Source organism: Bos indicus, chromosome X (assembly GCF_029378745.1).
Source record: "Bos indicus isolate NIAB-ARS_2022 breed Sahiwal x Tharparkar chromosome X, NIAB-ARS_B.indTharparkar_mat_pri_1.0, whole genome shotgun sequence".
NCBI lineage: Eukaryota > Metazoa > Chordata > Mammalia > Artiodactyla > Bovidae > Bos > Bos indicus.
In genome coordinates, this window is record NC_091789.1 from 121,926,005 (window position 1) to 121,945,059 (window position 19,055).

The 19,055-nt window shown below is 46.2% G+C and overlaps 2 protein-coding genes across 2 annotated transcripts; both read right to left on the minus strand.

The window, feature by feature from the left end:
• Window positions 1–295: 295 nt before the first annotated feature.
• LOC139181590 (melanoma-associated antigen B2-like) lies at window positions 296–3,919 on the minus strand. The gene is made up of 2 exons (XM_070785084.1): window positions 3,823–3,919; window positions 296–1,592 (listed from the first exon to the last, which is right to left on the minus strand). Exon 2 carries the CDS (start codon window positions 1,529–1,531, stop codon window positions 296–298), a length of 1,236 nt encoding a protein of 411 aa, XP_070641185.1. The 5' UTR covers window positions 1,532–1,592; window positions 3,823–3,919.
• Window positions 3,920–15,682: 11,763 nt separating this feature from the next.
• On the minus strand, window positions 15,683–17,353 carry LOC139181225 (melanoma-associated antigen B2-like). Its single transcript, XM_070784132.1, has one exon. It carries the CDS (start codon window positions 17,296–17,298, stop codon window positions 15,988–15,990), a length of 1,311 nt encoding a protein of 436 aa, XP_070640233.1. The 5' UTR covers window positions 17,299–17,353; the 3' UTR covers window positions 15,683–15,987.
• Window positions 17,354–19,055: the final 1,702 nt, after the last annotated feature.

Genomic DNA, 19,055 nt, shown 5'->3' on the forward strand with positions numbered 1-19,055 from the left:
TGGATATTCTTATCCTAAAGTGTAGTTATTCTCATCTTGGATCACAAAAGTGATTTTAGGATTTCCAGTATGTATTTCAAAGAACAAAACTCTTAATCCTAAATCTGACAAACAGCAAACAGCATGAGACCCACGTAATTCAAATACTTCTATCATGAACCTAAAATAAACTTTGTTGTAAAAAGTAAAAATTGAAAATTGATGAATAAAAAGTCAACAAGTTATTGATGCACAGTAGGAACACAGGTTGACAGGCTTTTCCAACCACAAAGTGAAGAATGTGCTTCAGACCACACTAGGGGCCAGATGAGTGGCTGGATGTGGCCCTGGAGTGGGCACTAGTTGAGGCAGAAGTGCCAGCCCTGGCTGCAGCAGAAGTGCCATCTCTGGCCGAGGCTGAAGGGCCACCACTGGCCAAGGCAGACATGTCAGCCCTGGCTGAGGCTGAAGTGCCAGCCCTGGCTGCAGCAGAAGGGCCAGGGCTGGCTGAGGCAGAAGGGCCGGTCCCGGTTGCAGCTCTGGCTCCGGTTCTCTCTGCCTCCTCTCTCAAAGCCTCCTCATAATGTGGCAGTAAGGCATCAGGGACCAAATCGTTGACCTTGGTCAAAAATTGCAGGACTTTCGTCTTGCTGTTTTCTGTGAGAGCTTTAGGACCCCACAGGAACTCATAGCGAGGGGGATCACTGCCAGGCACCTGGTTGTATTCCAGGTACTCTTCCTGCACCAGATCTTCTGTGATGAGCTTCCTGGTGTCTCCAAAGATGAAGTGCATTCTTCCATCATAGATGCCCAGAATGTTCAGGAACTTCCAGACCTCCTCCTCAGAGGCACGATGGCCATTCAGGTAGATGACACCCAGCAGAGGCATCAGAAGACCATTCTTCGGCAGCCCCCAGTCACCTCTCATAGACTCACTGTCGCTGAGATCTAGGTTGCTCACCAGGGTATAGCAGTGACTGTTGGGCCTGACTTCCTTCAGCACCATGCCAAACACCATCTCCATGTGCTCAGAGGCCCTGCTGAGGATCTCAGGGAATTGCGCCTTGTACCTTCTGTGGATAACCTTCACCATTTCTGACCTCTTAATTAGCTCCCTCATCTTATACTTTAACAGCATGTACTTCACCAAATTCTCTGACTCCATGGTCAGAAGATCTGTGTGAGAGCTCTCAGCAGCAGCTGAGGCCTGGGAGGAATTTTCACCTCCCTGAACTTGGCCCTCGGCACCTCCACCAGATTTCAAGCGTGCTATGCCACCTACTCCAGATCTCGAGCGTGCTGCGCCACCACCACCAGATCTTTTGCGTATAGCACCTGCAGCAGCACTGGTGGTGCCTTGGGCTCCTGGAGGCCCCGTGGCGGTGCCAGCAGCAGACGAGCTTGAGGGAGCACTCTCTGAATCAGGAGGGGAGAAGGAGGTGGTCTCTTCTCCCCTAGACGTGGTAGCCTGATCATGAAGACCCTGGATCTCAGCCCGGGCCTGGCGACGTTTCTCACGAGCACGGTGCTTACTCTTCTGCCCACGAGGCATGACAGCTGTGGTCAGGGACCGCAGGCAGGGGTCTGGGCCAATAGACAGGAGATTGGGGCACCTGGAGGATGGAGAATGAGGTGACATGAGCACGTTAGAACAGGGAGATTCTACCTTGGCTTAATCAAAGGCCGCCTCTGCAAGTGTCCTTGAGGACACTGCCCTAGGAACCCACAAGCCTCCTGTTTTCCTGCTCAGCTTGTCTCCTGAGAATCCCAGAGGAAGAACAGAGGCCTTACTATTCCTCTGCATCCTCTCAGCCCTGCTTTGGATTTACTGAGGTGACACCACGTGCTGACAGTGGGGTCCTCTCAGCTCATCTTCAGTATTATCACATCAAGTTCTGGCTCTGATGCAGACACTTCAGACCTCCACATGATCCAGAAGCAAGTGAAGGGATGCCTCAGTCCACCTCCCTCCCAGGGGACACCCAGTGCTGAGAGCTCAGTAGGGTCTTTTCTACCCTGAGTTCACTGGGATCATCATTCAAGGTCCTTACCTTGGCTCCTTAAAACGCTGGGCACTATTTTCCATTTGCTAACTGGTGGCTGCACCTTCAGACAAGACATTTCCCCTCCCCTAGACTTGGTATAAAACAGTAAAGCAGATGTTCAACCTCACAGCCCATCCCTGAGATTTCCTGGGCTGAAATCCAAGGGTTGGGATGCATGCTCTGAGTCCTCACTCAGGTTCCTTAACTGGGCGCCTGCCAGAGAACCTCCCCTTTCCCCTGAACTGATACCTGTCTGATAGTAAAAGCCAATCACCCTGTGTCCCCACAGGAGGAAGTGAAGATGACCTCATCTTCCCAAACACGGTCTCCTAAGAATGGAAGCTGTTGCAGGCAGGCTGACGTCCCTGTGGTCCCATCCAAGATCCCAAATCAAAGTTAATTTTTTTGCTCCTCTTTTCTTCTATATGTCTTTTTTAAAACAAATTTATTTTTAATGGGAGGATAATATATTTACAATATTGTGTTATTTTCTGCCCCACATCAATATGAATCAGCCATAGGTATACTGTATGTCCCCTCCCTCTCCAAACTCTCTCCCCCTCCACCCCATCCCACCCCTCTTAAGCTGTTAGAGCACTGGCATTGAGCTCCCTGAGTCATAAAACTAATTCCCAGTGGTTATTTATTTTACATATGGTAATGTGTACGTTTTCAATGTAACTCTCTCAAACTGTCCCTCCCTCTCCTTCCCCCACTGTTTACACCATTGTGTTCTCTATGTCTGCAGAGCCAGGCTGTCCTGCAAAGAGGTTCATCAGTACCATCTTTCTGGATTCCATATATATGCATTAATACATGATATTAGCTTTCTTCTTTCTGACTTAATTCACTCTGCATAAAAAACTAGAAATAAAACTACCACATGAGCCAACAGTACCATTACAGAGGATATATCCTGAGAAAACTAACTGAAAAAGACACTTGTACTCAAATGTTCACTGCAGCACTATTTACAACAGCCAGGACATAGAAGTATCCAAGGTCTACATTTGACACATGACAGGGTCTAAGAGCTCTCCCTCTGTTCACCACTGTCTTAGCTGACCACTCCTTAGCCCACAGTGGGGACTGACATGTATTCTTGAGGTCTGCCAGGGATGACGTCAGGGAGGATTTGGTCCGAATGATGTGGTGTGGAACATATCCACGGCCCCCGAGGTTCTCACCATGACCCCTGGCAAATCTGAAACCCTCCCTTAATAACCTAAGGCTACCACTTTGACCTGGTTGCTCATTTCCCTGAGATGTCCCGGGAAAAGTCATGTCAAAACGCCTGATTCTCCCAGGCCTGAAAACAGGGCTGGTGCTTTATGTGGCCCCGTTTCTTAAGGAAGTGGCCGCCATCCTTACTCAGCGTCACAACCATGAATCATGTTGCAGACTAGCTCCCTTTGTTGAACTGGGTTTATTCTGTTAGAGCAAGTTTCTCACTTCACCAAAACCACCTCCAGTGGACACCAGGGGGCACGACAGTTGGCCAGCTTACCCGAGGCCTCCTAGAGCTAAGTATAGGGGAGTCGCTCAGTGTGGCCCTCTTGCAGTGTCGAACTCTGCTCCTCAGCCCTCAGGGCCATAATCTAGGTCCTAGACCTCCTCCGGGGTAGAATCTGGGCCTACCCCCACAGACCAACGCCTTAGCCTGAGAAACTCTAGACCACATTCAGCCGATAGCTCTGAGGGGCCCACAAGAGCCATATCACAGGGGTGGGATGTGGATGGGTTACTTTTATTACTGGGAGGGTTGGGAAAGTCCCTTCAGCTCCATTCAGGTCCTCACCTTGGTTCCAGACGAGTCCTGGACACTAAGTCTCCGCCAAACGGTTGCTGCAGTTACTGGCCGAGCTCCTCGCCTTCGAACCGGAAGTGGAGGGGAGCTGCGTAGGGTCCTACGTGAGGTCGTCTGGGGTCGACGGCAAGGGCAGCATGCTACGGGAAGCCCGGTAGCTCAATATTCATCCGTCTCTGGATTCTCTCTCAGGGTCCTACGTGTGCAGTTTATCAGAGCCCCAAACGCATCCATCTATGAACCCAAGTCCTACAGCCCCCAAACAAAGCCCTTGCCTTCGGAAGTCCCTGCTACTGCTCCTGCTAAGTCGCTTCAGTCATGTCCGACTCTGTGCGACCCCATAGATGGCAGCCCTCCAGGCTCCCCCGTCCCTGGGATTCTCCAGGCAAGAACACTGGAGTGGGTTGCCATTTCCTTCTCCAACCCAAGTCCCTAGTGGAAGGAATCGGAGCACTGTTCTGGGGAGATCCTCTCATTAGCACTGATCGTCCTCATCTTAAGTCCGGTTATGGTCAAGATGACACCCCTCTGCAGATCTGGGGCCCTATCCTGCTAGAGAAGGCCTTGTCCTCCCTGAGTTCACACAGGTGGAATGTGGGGACCACTTAGAAGTAGCTGTTCTGGGTCTCTCAGAGCTAAGAATTTACAGAATGCTGTTTGGCTCCCTCTCCAGGCGTCCCCGCTAACACTCAGCATTGTCATCTGAGGTCCTGCTTGGGCTCAGGTTCGTCCACCCACGAAACTAGGCTGATCCTATTAGACAGAGGCCTCACCTCACTGAGAATTTCCAGACTGAAAATCAACCTGACATCTGTGCCCTGAGCTTCCTGGGGAGCACAGCGACAGAGATTTTCCAGGGCCTCCTTCAATGCAGTGTGTGCTACTGTGAGTGCACTTTCACGTCCTCACATTGACACGGGACGAACCCTGTAACTCCACTCTCTGCTTTGTGAAGCTACCTGTCTTACATCAAGGTCCTAGTCTTGAGAATTCCAAGTTGGAAGTCAGGGTGACCCTCATGTGATCGTAGTCCAGAAGGGCCTCCGAAAACAGGCAGCAGGGATGCAACTCGAGTCCTTCTGGATTCCTCTTGCTCAGCATCCTTACTACATCTACCACAGCCTGAGACTGCTCCTTCTACTGATCTAAGATAGCTGTTTGGGTGACCACTATAATCAGGAGTCACTGTCTCCACAGTCCTCTTTTATGGAGTTCTGATATCAGCTTCTGTTGCTTGATTAAAGGCTTCCTGGGAAATGCATATTCCTACAAACACTTGAGCAATTACCCTCTAGCAAATCTTGAAGAAAACGGGTCTCAGTCCCAAAAGTGATGTAAGATTAGGAAAATGCAGCACAAATCAAGGAACTCAGGACAGATGTTATGCTGTCAGAGAAAAAGAGCTGATATATTTCTTCTCCTCAGCCAGATTTTGGGTGTGTGCTTAGTTGCTCAGTCATGTCCTACTCTTTGCAACCCCATGGACTGTAGCCTGCCAGGCTCCTCTGTCCATGGGGATTCTCCAGGCAAGAATCCTGGAGTGAGTTGCTCTCCTCCAGCGGATGTACCAAACCCAGGAATCAAACCCAGGACTCCCACATTGCAGGTGGATTCTTTACTTTCTGAGCCACCATATTTAGGGTGGTTCTAAAATCTTTACTTTCAGGACCCTCCTGTTGGTCCAGTGGTTATGACTCTGTACTCCCAGTGAAGGGGGCCCAGGTTCAATCCCTGGTCAGGTAATTGGATCCCACATACCAGAACTAAGAATTCATGTGCCACAACTAAAACTTTCACATGCCACAACTAAAGAGCTTTCATGTGGTAACAAAGATCCCGAGTGTCACAGCTAAGACTCAGAGCAGCCAAAAATAAATATTTTTAATTAAAAAAATTAAGTATTTACTTTCTACATAGAAGCATAGCACCTGATAATCTTGTAAGCCCTTGATAACTTGAGGGTGTCTGAATTTGCACATGCAGATAATCATATGGTTAGTGAGCATTATCTCTTTCTCTCCTTTATCTCTCTTAATTCTTTTGGTTATGTGCTATGTGGCAATATTGATGGTAGGAGAGTTTGGGGGAGAGTGGATACATGTCTATGTATGGGTGAGTCCCTGCACTGTTCATCTGAAACTGTCACAATATTCTTAATTGGCTATCCCCAAGCAAAAAATAAACGTTCAAATTACAGAAAACAAAACTGTGCTTCCAGTGTAAGGGGTATGAGTTCAAACCCTGGTTGTGGAATTAGGATCGCATGTTTCAAGGGGCAGTCCTAAGATGGCAGAGGAATAGGATGGGGAGACCACTTTCTCCCCCACAAATTCATTGAAAGAACATTTGAATACTGAGAAAATTCCACAAAACAACTTCTGAACGCGGGCAGAGGACATCAGGAACCTACAAAGGCAGTTTATTGTCTTCAAAAGGAGGTAGGACAACATATAAAAGATAGACATAGAGATAAAAGAGGTAGGGATGGAAATCCATCCCGGGAAGGGAATCTTACAGAGAGTAGTTTCCGAACACCACGAAACACTCTCACTGGCGGGTCTGTGGTGAGCCTAGGAATCTTAGAGGGAAATATAATCGGGAGGAAAAAAAAAATACATACATAAATAATTAAAACCCACAGATTACATGCCTAACGGCAACTCCCAGTGGAGCAGCAGCCTAGACACTCACGTCTGCCACTAGCAAGGTAGGGGGGCGGCGGGGGGGGGGGGCGGCTTGACAGGGAGGCGCAGGCTGCATTGCTTAGGGTAAGGACCCCGTGTCTGAATGCCCCGAGGGCAATCTGAGGGAACTAAATTGAGATAGCAACCCAGACTCTGGGATAGCTATCCCGTGAAGAGCTAATACCCAGTGATTTTCTTAATGGCATCTGGGAACACATCTGTTGCCTGTTGATTTCGCAAAAGCTGCTTCTCCTATTATTTTGATATTTTAAGTCAAACCTCTTTCTAAATTTGTCAGGCCATCCTTTGCTGCCATTAAATTCTCCAGCTTTAGATCCTTCACACCCGCCTTTTGCTTTAGGTTGTCATAATGACTTTTATTTTTCTTCAGTCATATTAGAGTCTATAGGTATGCCTTGCTTATTGCAATCTTGCACCCACATACAAGCTATATTTTAAACACAAGATAAAAATGTAGTTCAAAAAAGCACAAGGTTTTCACACCTGCTGGTGTAGCTGCACTGATGGCTTCTTAAATTTCCTGTTCGTTTTCTTACAGTGGTCCTTATGCTGGATTCATTCATCTTGAAATGGTGGCAACCACGATTGCAGACCCAAACTGTGGTACACAACAAGCAATTCAACTTTTTTGCATAATGTCGTGACTTCTCTCTGCTTCTTGAGAGCACTTCCAGCACCACTAGGGGCACTTCATATGAGTCCTATCATGTTATTCAAGGTTTACAATATATCATAGTAAACACAATGAGAACTACCTGAAAACCATTGGTGGTCAGTTTTTTGAGATCACAATTTACTACTGAAACTGCTCATCAGGGACGAATAGTGCTATTCATGGTCCATAAGTGTGTGTGTGTGTGTGTGTGTGTGTGTGTTCGTGCACGCATAACTTTTGATAAATTTAATATTTTCATATTTGTGTATATTTTATGGTTCAGTTCAGTTCAGTCACTCAGTCATGTCTGACTCTTTGCTACCCCATGAATCACAGCACGCCAGGCCTCCCTGTCCATCACAAACTCCCAGAGTTCACTCAGACTCACGTCCATCGAGTCGGTGATGCCATCCAGCCATCTCATCCTCTGTCGTCCCCTTCTCCTCCTGCCCCCAATCCCTCCCAGCATCAGAGTCTTTTCCAATGAGTCAACTCTTCACATGAGGTGGCCAGAGAACTGGAGTTTCAGCTTTAGCATCATTCCTTCCAAAGAAATCCCAGGGCTGATCTCCTTCAGAATGTTGGATCTCCTTGCAGTCCAAGGGACTCTCAAGTCTTCTCCAGCACCACAGTTCAAAAGCCTCAATTCTTTGGCACTCAGCCTTCTTCACAGTCCAACTCTCACATCCATACATGACCACAGGAAAAACTATAGCCTTGACTAGACGGACCTTTGTTGACAAAGTAATGTCTCTGCTTTTGAATATGCTATCTAGGTTGGTCATAACTTTCCTTCCAAGGAGTAAGCGTCTTTTAATTTCATGGCTGCAGTCACCATCTGCAGTGATTTTGGAGCCCCCAAAAATAAAGTCTGACACTGTTTCCCCATCTATTTCCCATGAAGTGATAAAATAGACTAGTATCTACATAAATTTTATGCATTCATGACAGCTTTTTCTTAATCTTTTTATATTCCTAGGATATGCGAGTCACCTGTTTTTTCAAGTCATCTCAAACCTCTGAATAGTTTTCCAATGTATTTATTGAAAAAAATTCATCTATATGTGGACCTGCACAGTTGAAATTTGTGTTGTTCAAGGGTCGACTACATACAAGGAATTGGCAATGCTGAGTCGTAGGATAGTTACAGTTGTGATTTTCTGAGGAACCTCCACACTTCTTTTCCATAGTGGCCGTGACAATTTATATTCCCAGCAACTGTGTGCAAAGGTTCCCTTTTCTCAACACCCTTGCCAAAACGTGTTATCACTTGGTTTTTGATAATAGCTCTCCCAACAGGTATGAGGTGATCTCTTACTGTGGTGTGGATTATCATCTCTCTGGTGGTTAGTGATGCTGAGCTCCTTTTCATATAGCTGTTGGGCATTTGTATGTCTTCTTTGGAAAATATTTAGGTTCTTTGCTCCTTTTTGAGTTATTTTCAATTAATTAGTCTGTTATTGAGTTGTCTGAGTTCCTTTTATATTAAGTTATCAGACATATGGCTTGCAAACTTTTTCTCCTATTCCACCTTTTCATTTAGTTGATTGTTTCCATTGCTATACAGAATCTTTTTAATTTGATGTAGTGCCATTTATTTTTGTTTTTCTTGCCTGTGTTTCTGTTGTCAAATTACAAAGAACAACAACAACAAAAAAACTAAAATCCCCAGAACATTGCCAAGACAAACGACAAAGAGTTCTCCCCTATGTGTTCTTCTAACTGTTTTAAGGTTTCTGATCTCATTTTTAAGTCTTAAATCCATTTTGCATTTTTTGAGTATGATGTAAGATACGACTCCAGTTTGATACTTTTCATGCAAATATTCAGTTTTCTCAACACTATTTGTTGACTGAGGATACTATCTTTTTCACTGTGTATTCTTTGTGCCTTTGTCAAAGATTACTTGACTATATGTGCATGGTTGTATTTCTAGGCTCTATTCTGTTCCATTGGTCTGTGTATCTATGTATATGCTGGTATCATATTGTCTTGAACAAAGGCAAGAAGAGCCAGGCGTCCACCTTTGCTCATCTTTCTCAACGTTATTTTGTCTATCCAAGGTCTTTTGTGGTTTCATAAGAATTTTAGCATTTCTATTTCTCTGGAAAATTCCAGTGGAATTATGACACACAGTACCTTAAGTCTGTAGATCACTTTGGGCAGTATGGATATTTGAACAGTATGACTTCTTCCAATCCATATACTTCGGACATCTTTTTATTTGTGTCTTTTCCAATTTGTTCCATCAGCGTCTTGTTGCCTTCAGTGTACAGACATTTCACTTCCTTGATTAAATTTATTTCTAAGTATTTTATTCTTTTTGACATATTTGAAATAGAACTGTTTTCTTAATTTCTTTTTCAGATAGTTTGTTGTCAGTATTTAGAAACACAACTCACTTTTCTGTGTTGTTTTGTGTCCTGCACCTTTCTTGAATACCTTTCTTAGTACTAACAGTTTCCTGGACACTCAAAACATTCCCCCACTGTCACTTTGCCCTACCAGGAAAGGTTGCAATCTCTTTTGGTACCAAGCTGTACCAGCCCGAGACAGGGGGTGATGCCAATAGAGTCAAATCACTGGGCTTATGCATTGCAAGTGCAGCTGATCTAAGTTTTATGCTTACCTGTGGTACTGCAATTTCTTAATTGGGTTCTAGACCTTCTATAAAGGTATTTTGTTACTTATACAATTTTAAAATCTGGGCTGCTGAAGGGAAACAGGGGCTGGGAATTCCTGTTCCACTGTATTGCAGATGCCACACAGTCAAGACCCTTTTCTTTATTTCCTGATAACAACAATTTCACTTAGTCTTCATTCACATTGGCAAGAAACTCCCAACACTTTTGACATGTTATCTTTCTCTGAATCACAGAGATTCAAGGATTTCTGATTCATTATCTGATTCATTATAGAAAATACCAAAATCTTTATACTGAAAAACAGTAATAAATGGGATATACTTTGTTCATAAACACAGATACGGGAGTCAAAGAAACCTTCAATTACAAGGAAGAATATTTCAATACTATGAAAAAGAAAGCCCTAAGCAGAAAAAGATACATATCCCAGTTACTGAGGTCAAGCAAGAACAAAAAAAGACATAAAATGTATTCCCTTAAGCTCCATCTTGGCACTCAATTACTTGGAATACTTACTTCTCTTTTCAACCTCAAGAAGAAGGATCTGCCCTGGATGTCACTATGTGGGAGGAGCTGGAGGACTTAGATCTGGAACGTGCCCTGCCCATGGCAGTAGCACTCTCAGCTCTCAAGGCCTCTCTCTACCTCATCCTATGATGGAATTCAGGACCTCCGAGGGCTGACAGCAGCAAGTGGACACTACAGAACCCCAGCGGTTCTGGGTGGCTATTTCTTTCACTTCTTATTAAGGGGCTTCACATATATATTTGACAATTCCTACTCTGACCTGAGATTGCCCTCCTTAGACAAAAGGTTTCAAGTCCCTGACAACTATACTGTGACAACAGACAAAAGAGATGTTCAACTTGAGGTCTCTCCCTGGATCCTTCTTATACCTAATATTCCTGGGTGTGCTTTCCTCAGTCCAGATGTATGGGTGTCCCCCTATAAGCCCTTGGCCCTTTGATTAAAGGCTTCTTAGGAAATGCCACATCCCTGAAAAGCCCTGATCAGTTTCCCTACTCCAAACCTTGCAGAGAAGGAGTCCCTGTCCTAGGAGTGATAAGAGATGGGAAATCCATGGCATAAATAAGGGGCCCAGGTAGAGACCTGTGAGAGAAACAAAATGTGGTAACCTGGCCGTCTGTCCTTCAGCCAGACTTCTCAGGCAACCTCTGTTCTAATAAATAAAGTTTATATTTTAGATCTAATAGATATTTTTATACAAAAAAATGGTTATGTGATGATTGTTTTGTGAGTCCTTGATCTTTAAACTTATTTGAAACCTCATATGTATGCATAGATGATCTTATTGCCAGCAAATATTATCTTTTTTCCTCTCTTCATATGTCACATTTGTTTTGGCATTATTATTATTATTGCTCTGGCTATGTATTACAATGTAATAGTTCGACCTCAGAGTCTTTCTTCTTATTGCTTCCAATACATTTCACAGTAATGAGAATAAGAAGGGAATTAAGGGTACCAGGTCAGCTCAGGCTTGCAGGAGTGAGAGGGTGAGCTTTAGACTAACTCAGATCAAGGGCCTATGTCACTTACCAGCCATGGAAAAGTTTGTCACATCATTAAACTGAGAGAGCCTCGGGCTCTTTAACTGTGAAGGGAGTTTGACAAGCCCTGTCTGGAAAGACTGGTGGCATGTGGTGGTAACTGTAAAGCATCTGCCACAGGGCCTGGCAGGCACCATATCCCTCCCTTCTCATGACTGGTGCCTGCACTTTCCAACAAAGATCTGACCTCCCTTAGTGCTGATATCGAGCTTCCCTGGTGGCTCAGCAGTAAAGGATCCGCCTGAGATACAGGAGCTGCAGGAGACACAGACTCAGTCTCTGGGTCAGAAAGATCCCCTGGAGGAGGAAATGGCAACCCAGCCTAGAATTCTTCCTTGGAATATCCCATGGACAAAGGAGCCTGGCAGGGTACAGTCCATGGAGTCACAAGAGAGTGAGACATGACTTAGCAATTCAACAAGAAGAAGAAGAAGGCCTGGTATAAAGAAGTGAGGGAGAGCCTTGCCTGACAGTCTTCCCCTGAGCTTTCTAGAACTGACATCAAAGGGGAGGGCAGGACTCTCCTTTGTACCCTCTATTCAGGGATGAGAAGACCCCTCAGTCTCCACTCGAGCTTCACAATTTGACTTCTGGTGGGGCCTGGGGAATGCCCTCCTTCTTGACCTGAGGCCTATCTCCTCATAGTAAGACCAATACCTCCCTGTGAGCCTGGAGGAGGAAATCAGAGTGGCCTTATCTAGCCACCCCTCCCCATAGTCTCACAAGAATGAAAGCTGTGGCAAGCTCCTTGAGGATGACAGGTGGTTCCTCTCAGGGTCCCAAATTTGACTCTCAACCAAGCCCAAGACTCCCCCCTCTGTTGACATGGGACCACCACCATCAGACCAAAATCCTAACTTTCCTGCTACTCTTCGGTCAGAGCTAAAGGGCCCCTTTGCCTGACAACTCTACCTGTGGCCTTCTAGCCTGACAGTAGGGAAGATTCTCTGTGGCCATCCTGGTATGTATGTTTAAACAGTTTTACCATCCTCACCCTGACTTGGAAATAACCTGGAAATATTCACAAACTGGAAATATTCCCTGACTTGCCTTAAAGCTTCTCCCATCAGGCCCCCAATTCCGAGACCCCCAAGGAAGAAGTGGAGTTTGCCTCATCGGGCCACAACAGGCTGTGGTCTTCCGAGGCTAACAGTAGTGGAAGCAATGTGTTCTGCCCCCATTGTTTTGAGATGGATGGTCTTTTCAGTCATCAGGGTCCTTACCCTCTGGTACAAACTGGAAATCATCCTTCTGCTGACCTGTGGTCGCTCTGTTTGATCGGGATTCCTTACCTCCATGTGATCCTCTGGGAGGAAGTGAGTAGGACTCACCATGTCACCAGGCCTAAGTGGCACAGTCTAAGACCTAACAGGGACAGTGCCCTCCGTGGCCCCCTTCTTTCTGAGAGGGATCCTTCATTGTCAGTCAGTGCCATCAATTGAACACTATTAGGAACTGGGTACCCTACATCAGCTAAATGAGGCCTCCCCATTAGCCCAAGGACTTTAAGGCCCTGAAGCCATTCACCTTCAGAAAATAAGGGATAAACTTAGTCTGAAAGCCCTGCCTGTTCCCTCCCAGGGCCCATTACATTTGCAGGACTTTCTAAGAATTTATTGTAATGGGCTAGTTGCCTGCCGCACTCCTCAGACAAGAGTGTGCCACTGTCATACCTGGGATTTCCACTCTCTGATGAACAGACCGCCTATAAACCAAGGTCCTCATCTCCTTGACACCAACCAGGCAGAAGTCACGGGGCCCTTGAGCTGGCCAGCACTTACCTATGCCTCCCAGGGCTAACTGGAGAAGATGAGCTAAGTGTAGTCCTGTCGGCTGTGAGTCGAGGGGCTTCCATATCCACACCCTGGGTCTTCACTTTGACTCTGCACCCTTCCTGGGGCTCTATTCTCTGCTGATCTGAGGCTGAGGGCTCTGCTGATTCCCAAAATCCCTACCTTCCCGGGACCTGAGTTGAAAGTCCTGAGTTGAAAGCAGCCCGGATTGTTCTGGACTTCATATACTTGCCAATAAGGACAAGTATATCTTTATAGGTTCCTACTATGGGGCTGCATCTTTCCATCACCCTCATTCAGGTTAATCACTGTCATTTCTGAGAGATTGATCCTCTCTCCTCTACCAACCTCAGAACTCTGCACCAAGACCAAGTTTCTTAGGTCTCTGAGAAGCCTAAAGAATAAGCGAGGCCATGCTTAGCCCAACAGTTCTGAGATCCCCTGTGACTGAGAGCAGTTGGGAGTGCTGTTCCAGTGACCAACCTCCATATTCTGGGGTGTTGCTCTCTTCAGTCCTCCTACATGGGGCCCTCATGTTGCTTTCTGTGTCTTGGATTAAAGGCTTCTGGGGAAATTCCACATCTCTGCAAACTTTTGAACTGTGTTTGCTCTGCAATGCTATGGAGAATGAATGGGTCCCTGTCTCAGGAGTGATAGGAGATGGAGAAGCTACAGCCCAAGGCAGGAGTTCCAGGATAGGTGGTCATCCATCAGAGGAAAAAAGTACATAAATCTATCTCATCAGCCAGGGGAAGATTCTCATGTCATTTCTGTTCTGGTAGATTTACTTTCTACAGACAAGAGACTGTAAGCATGATATGGAGAGCCCTTGGTCTTCAGAGCTTATCTAACATGGCCAATGCACATGCTAATACTGTCACTGAATATCGTCTCTTTCATTTATCTATGAGTACTGAATAAGGGATATGCATTTCTGGTTAAATATATTTGGTATTCTTACTGCTCTGGCTACACATTCTGATGCAGTAGCTTGAGCACAAGGACATTCTTTTTTATCACCTAGGACAAATTTTGAAGTACTGAGAAAAACACTGAAATAAAAGTTACAGGGTGGGGACTTTCCTGGTGGTCCAGTGGCTAATACCTCAGGCTCCCAATGCAGGGGGCCCAGGTTCGATCCCTGGTCAGGGAAGTAGACCCCATGTGCTGCAACTAAGATCTAGCACAGCCAAATAAATAAATAAGAAAAAGGACAAGTGAGAAGTGAAGGTGAAGTTGCTCAGTCGTGTCCGACTCTTTGTGACCCCATGGGCTATAGCCTATCAGGCTCCTCTGTCCATGAGATTTTCCAGGCAAGAGTACTGGAGTGGGTTGCCATTTCCTTCTCCAGGGGATCTTCCCAATCCAGGGATCTAAATAGGGTCTCCTGCATTGCTGGCAGAGGCTTTTACCATCTGGACTTCCCTGGGCCATGAGGGAAGTCCAAAAGAGAGAATTACCATGTGAAAGTGAAAGTCACGTCTGACTCTGTGACCCCATGGACTGTACAGTCCATGGAGTCCATGGAATTCTCCAGGCCAGAATACTGGAGTGGGCAGCTTTTCCCTTCTCCAGGGGATCTTCCCAACCCAGGGATCAAACCCAGGTCTCCCACATTGCAGGAGGATTCTTTACCAGCTGAGCCACAAGGGAAATGAAATATCAAATGTTAAAAGTACTTGTTTAAAAGACAAGACAAGGGTATGTCTCAGGGTGGGGGGAGAAGAACAGTATGTACGCTACAGTAGTTTAGAGCAGTCTAGTCCTAGCTCTGTCATTTACCAGCCTTAAGTATTTTGGCACAAAACCAAACTCTAGCTCTATGAGCCTTGGGCTCTCCACTGTGAAGTGAGTTTGATAAACCCTGCCTTGTCAGGTATTTATGGAAAGCATCTGTCACAGCACCTGTCTCTATTGAGAAATTAGGAGAAATCGCAGTTATTATGATGATCTTGACCTCAGATGTTACATCAGCTGGGTTTCTTTTCTTTTTTTGCATCTATCAGATGTCAGAAACTATGCAGCGTTCTAACCAAAAGAAAAAAAAAATGACCCAACCTCCCCAATCAGCCAAAATTCTGCTTAGCAATGAAACCAAAGTAATATATTCTCTCCACCCACTCTTTACCCTGCTTCTTTTTTGTTCTTCTTGAAGTAGAGAGTCTCTCAGCCTCTTCCATAGAATGACAGCTTCCCTGGAAACTATAATTGAATGGGCAGAAACTGGGAGTTTCTTTGACTAAACATCGCCAGTACAGGCATGAAAGACTTCTTAAAAGCAGATGCTCAATTAATGTTTGTGTAAAAGAAGAGCCACAAATAAATCATTTGCTTTAATTTATATTTTCAAACAATCTTGAAAACCATAAGCAGATCCAAGCATATATCTTTTATATTTACACAAAGGGAGACTAAACAGAGTAAAGCAAACCCAAAATTGAAGAACTTTTGGCTATCTCTCTATGTATCTGTGTTCTGAGCTTCTATTAGTGTGGTGTCTTTCACATTTCTAAGGATATTCTTATCCTAAAGTGATGTTATTCTCATCCGGGATCACAAAAGTGATATGAGGATTTCCAATATGCATTTCAAAAAACAAAATTGTTACTCATAAATTTCACATAGAGCAAACTGTGTGTGACCCATTTTACTCAAATACTTGTATTATAAACCTAAATAAACTTTCTGTTGAAAAAACAAAGAACTGAAAACTAGGGGGGGCGGAGCAGGGAATCAACAGGAACACAGGTTGACAGGCTTTTCTGACCACAAAGTGAAGAACGGCCTTCAGACCACACTAGGGGTGAGATGAGTGGCTGGATACGGCCCTAGCGTGGGCACTGGCCGAGGCAGAAGGGCCAGCACTGGCTGCAGCAGAAATGCCAGGCCTGGCTGAGGCAAGATACTCAGCCTGGGCTGCAGCAGAAGGGCCATCCCAGACCGAGGCAGACATGCCTGCAGTAACCCAGGCAGACATGCCAGCCATGCCCGAGGCAGAAGTGGCAGCATGCCCGAGGCAGAAGTGGCAGCCATGCCCGAGGAAGAAGTGGCAGCCATGCCCGAGGCAGAAGTGCCAGCCATGCCTGAGGCAGAAGTGCCAACCCTGGCTGCAGCTCTGGCCCCGGTGCTCTCTACTTCCTGTCTGAAAGACTCCTCATACTGCGCCAGGCAGGCATCAGGGACTGTATCATTGACCTTGGCCCAAAACTCCATGACTTTATTCTTGTTGGTTTCTGTAAGCGCTTTAGGACCCCACAGGAACTCATAGCGAGGGGGATCGCTGCCAGGCACCTGGTTGTATTCCAGGTACTCTTCTTGCACCAGATCTTCTGTAATGAGCTTCCTGGTGTCTCCAAAGATGAAGTGCCTTCTTCCATCATAGATGCCCAGAATATTCAGTAACTTCCAGATGTGCTCCTCAGAGATACGGGGGCCATTCAGGTAGATGAAACTCAGCAGAGGCATCAGAAGACCATTCTTAGGCAACCCCAAGTCACCTCTCATAGACTCACTGTCGCTGAGATCTAGGTTGCTCACCAGGGTATAGCAGTGACTGTTGGGCCTGACTTCCTTCAGCACCAGGCCAAACACAATCTCCATGTGCTCAGAGGCCCTGCTGAGGATCTCTGGGAATTTCTTCATGTACCTTCTACCGATTGCCTTCAGCATTTCAGACCTCTTAATGAGCTCCCTCATCTTATACTTATACAGCATGTGCTGCACCAACATCTGTGCCTTCTTGGTCAGAAGATCTCTGTGAGAGCTCGCAGCAGCAGCTGAGGCCTGGGAGGAATTTTCACGTTCCTGAACTTGGCCCCTGGCACCTACACCAGATCTCGAGCGTGCTGCGCCACCACCACCAGATCTTTTGGGTATAGCACCTGCAGCAGCACTGGTGGTGCCTGGGGCTCCCTGAGGCCCCTTGGGGGTGCCAGCAGCAGACGAGCTTGAGGGAGGACTCTCTGAATCAGGAAGGGAGGAGGAGGTGGTCTCTTCTCCTCGAGATGTGGTGGCCTGATCATGAAGAACCTGGGTCTCAGACCGGGCCTGGTGACATTTCTCATGAGCACGGACCTTACTCTTCTGCCCACGGGGCATGATGGCTGTGGTCAGGGACCACAGGCAGGATTCTGGGCCAGTAGACAGGAGATTGGGGCACCTGGAGGATGGAGAATGAGGTGACATGAGCACCTTAAAACAGGGAGATTCTACCTTGGCCTAATCAAAGGCCACCTCTGCAGGTGTCCTTGAGGACACTGCCCTAGGAACCCACAAGCCTCCTGTTTTCCTGCTCAACCTGTCCCCACATAATCCCACAGAGGAAGAACAGAGGCCTTAGACATTTCCTCTGCATCCTCTCAGCCCTGCTTTGGATTTACTGAGGTGACAGCAGGTCCCAGCAGTGGGGTCCTCTCAGCTCATCTTTAGTATTACCATGTCAAGTCCTGGCAGAGCCTGGGCACCCTTCTCTCTGCTACTCTGATACAGACACTTTAGACCTCCACATGATCCAGAAGCAAGTGAAAGGATGCCTCAGTCCACCTCTCTATAAGGGGATACCCAGTGCTGAGAGCTCAGTAGGGTTTTTTCCATCCCGAGTTCACTGGGATCATCATTCAAGGTCCTTACCTTGGCTCCTTAAAACACTGGGCACCATTCTCCATTTGCTGACTGGTGGCTGCACCTTCAGACTAGACATTTCCCCTCCCCTACACTTGCTATAAAGCAGTGAAGTAGATGCTCAACCTGACAGTCCTTCCCTGAGATTTCCTGGGCTGAAATCCAAGGGTTGGGATAAATGCATTGAGTACTCACTCAGGTTCCTCAACTGGGCTCCTGGCAGAGAAGCTCCACTTTCTCCTGAATTGATGCCTGGGTGATAGTAAAAGCCAATCACTCTGTGTCCCAACAGGAGGAAGTTAAGATGACCTTATCTTACCAAACACAGTCTTCTAAGAACAGGTGCTGTTACAGGCAGGTTGATGTCCCTGTGGTCCCACACAGATCCCAATTCAAGGCCTATAGTATTTTTTTGCTTCTCTTTTCTTCTCTATGTCTTTCTAAAATTAAATGTATTTACTATTGATTGGAGGATGATCACTTTACAGTATTGTGTTTGTTTCAGCCGCACATCAATAAGAATGAACCATAGGTATAGCTTATGTCCCCTCCCTCTTGAAACTCCCTCGCACCTCCCACCCCATCCCACTCCTCTAAGCTATTACAGAGCACTGGGTTTGAGCTCTCTGTGTCATACGACTAATTCCCACCGGTTATCTATTTCATATATGGTAATGTGTATGTTTTCAATGTTACTCTCTCAGTCTGTCCCTCCCTCTCTTTCCCCCACTGTGTCCACGAGTGTGTTCTCTATGTCTGCATCTCCACTGCTGCCCTGCAAATAGGTTCATCAGTACCATCTTTCTGAAATCCATGTATATGTGTTAATATACAATACTGGCTTTCCTCTTTCTGACTTAATTCACTCTGCATAAAAAATTAGGACTAAAATTACCACATCAGCCAACAATCCCATTACTGGGCATATTCCCTGAGGAAACAGTAACTTAAAAAACACTTGTACTCCAATGTTCGCTGCAGCACTCTTTACAATAGCCAGTACACAGAAGCAACCAAGGTCTACATTTGACTTATGACAGGGTCTAAAATTTCTCAATCTGCTGACCACACCCCTCGGACCAGGGCGGAGTGGTCTGAGGGGAGTTGCTTTTCCCCTTTAGCCCGCAGTGGGAACTGCCATGTATTCTTGAGGTCTCAAAGGGATGATGACAGGGAGGATGTGGTCTGAATGATGTGGTGTGGAACATCCCCACAGCCCCAGAGGTTCTCACCAT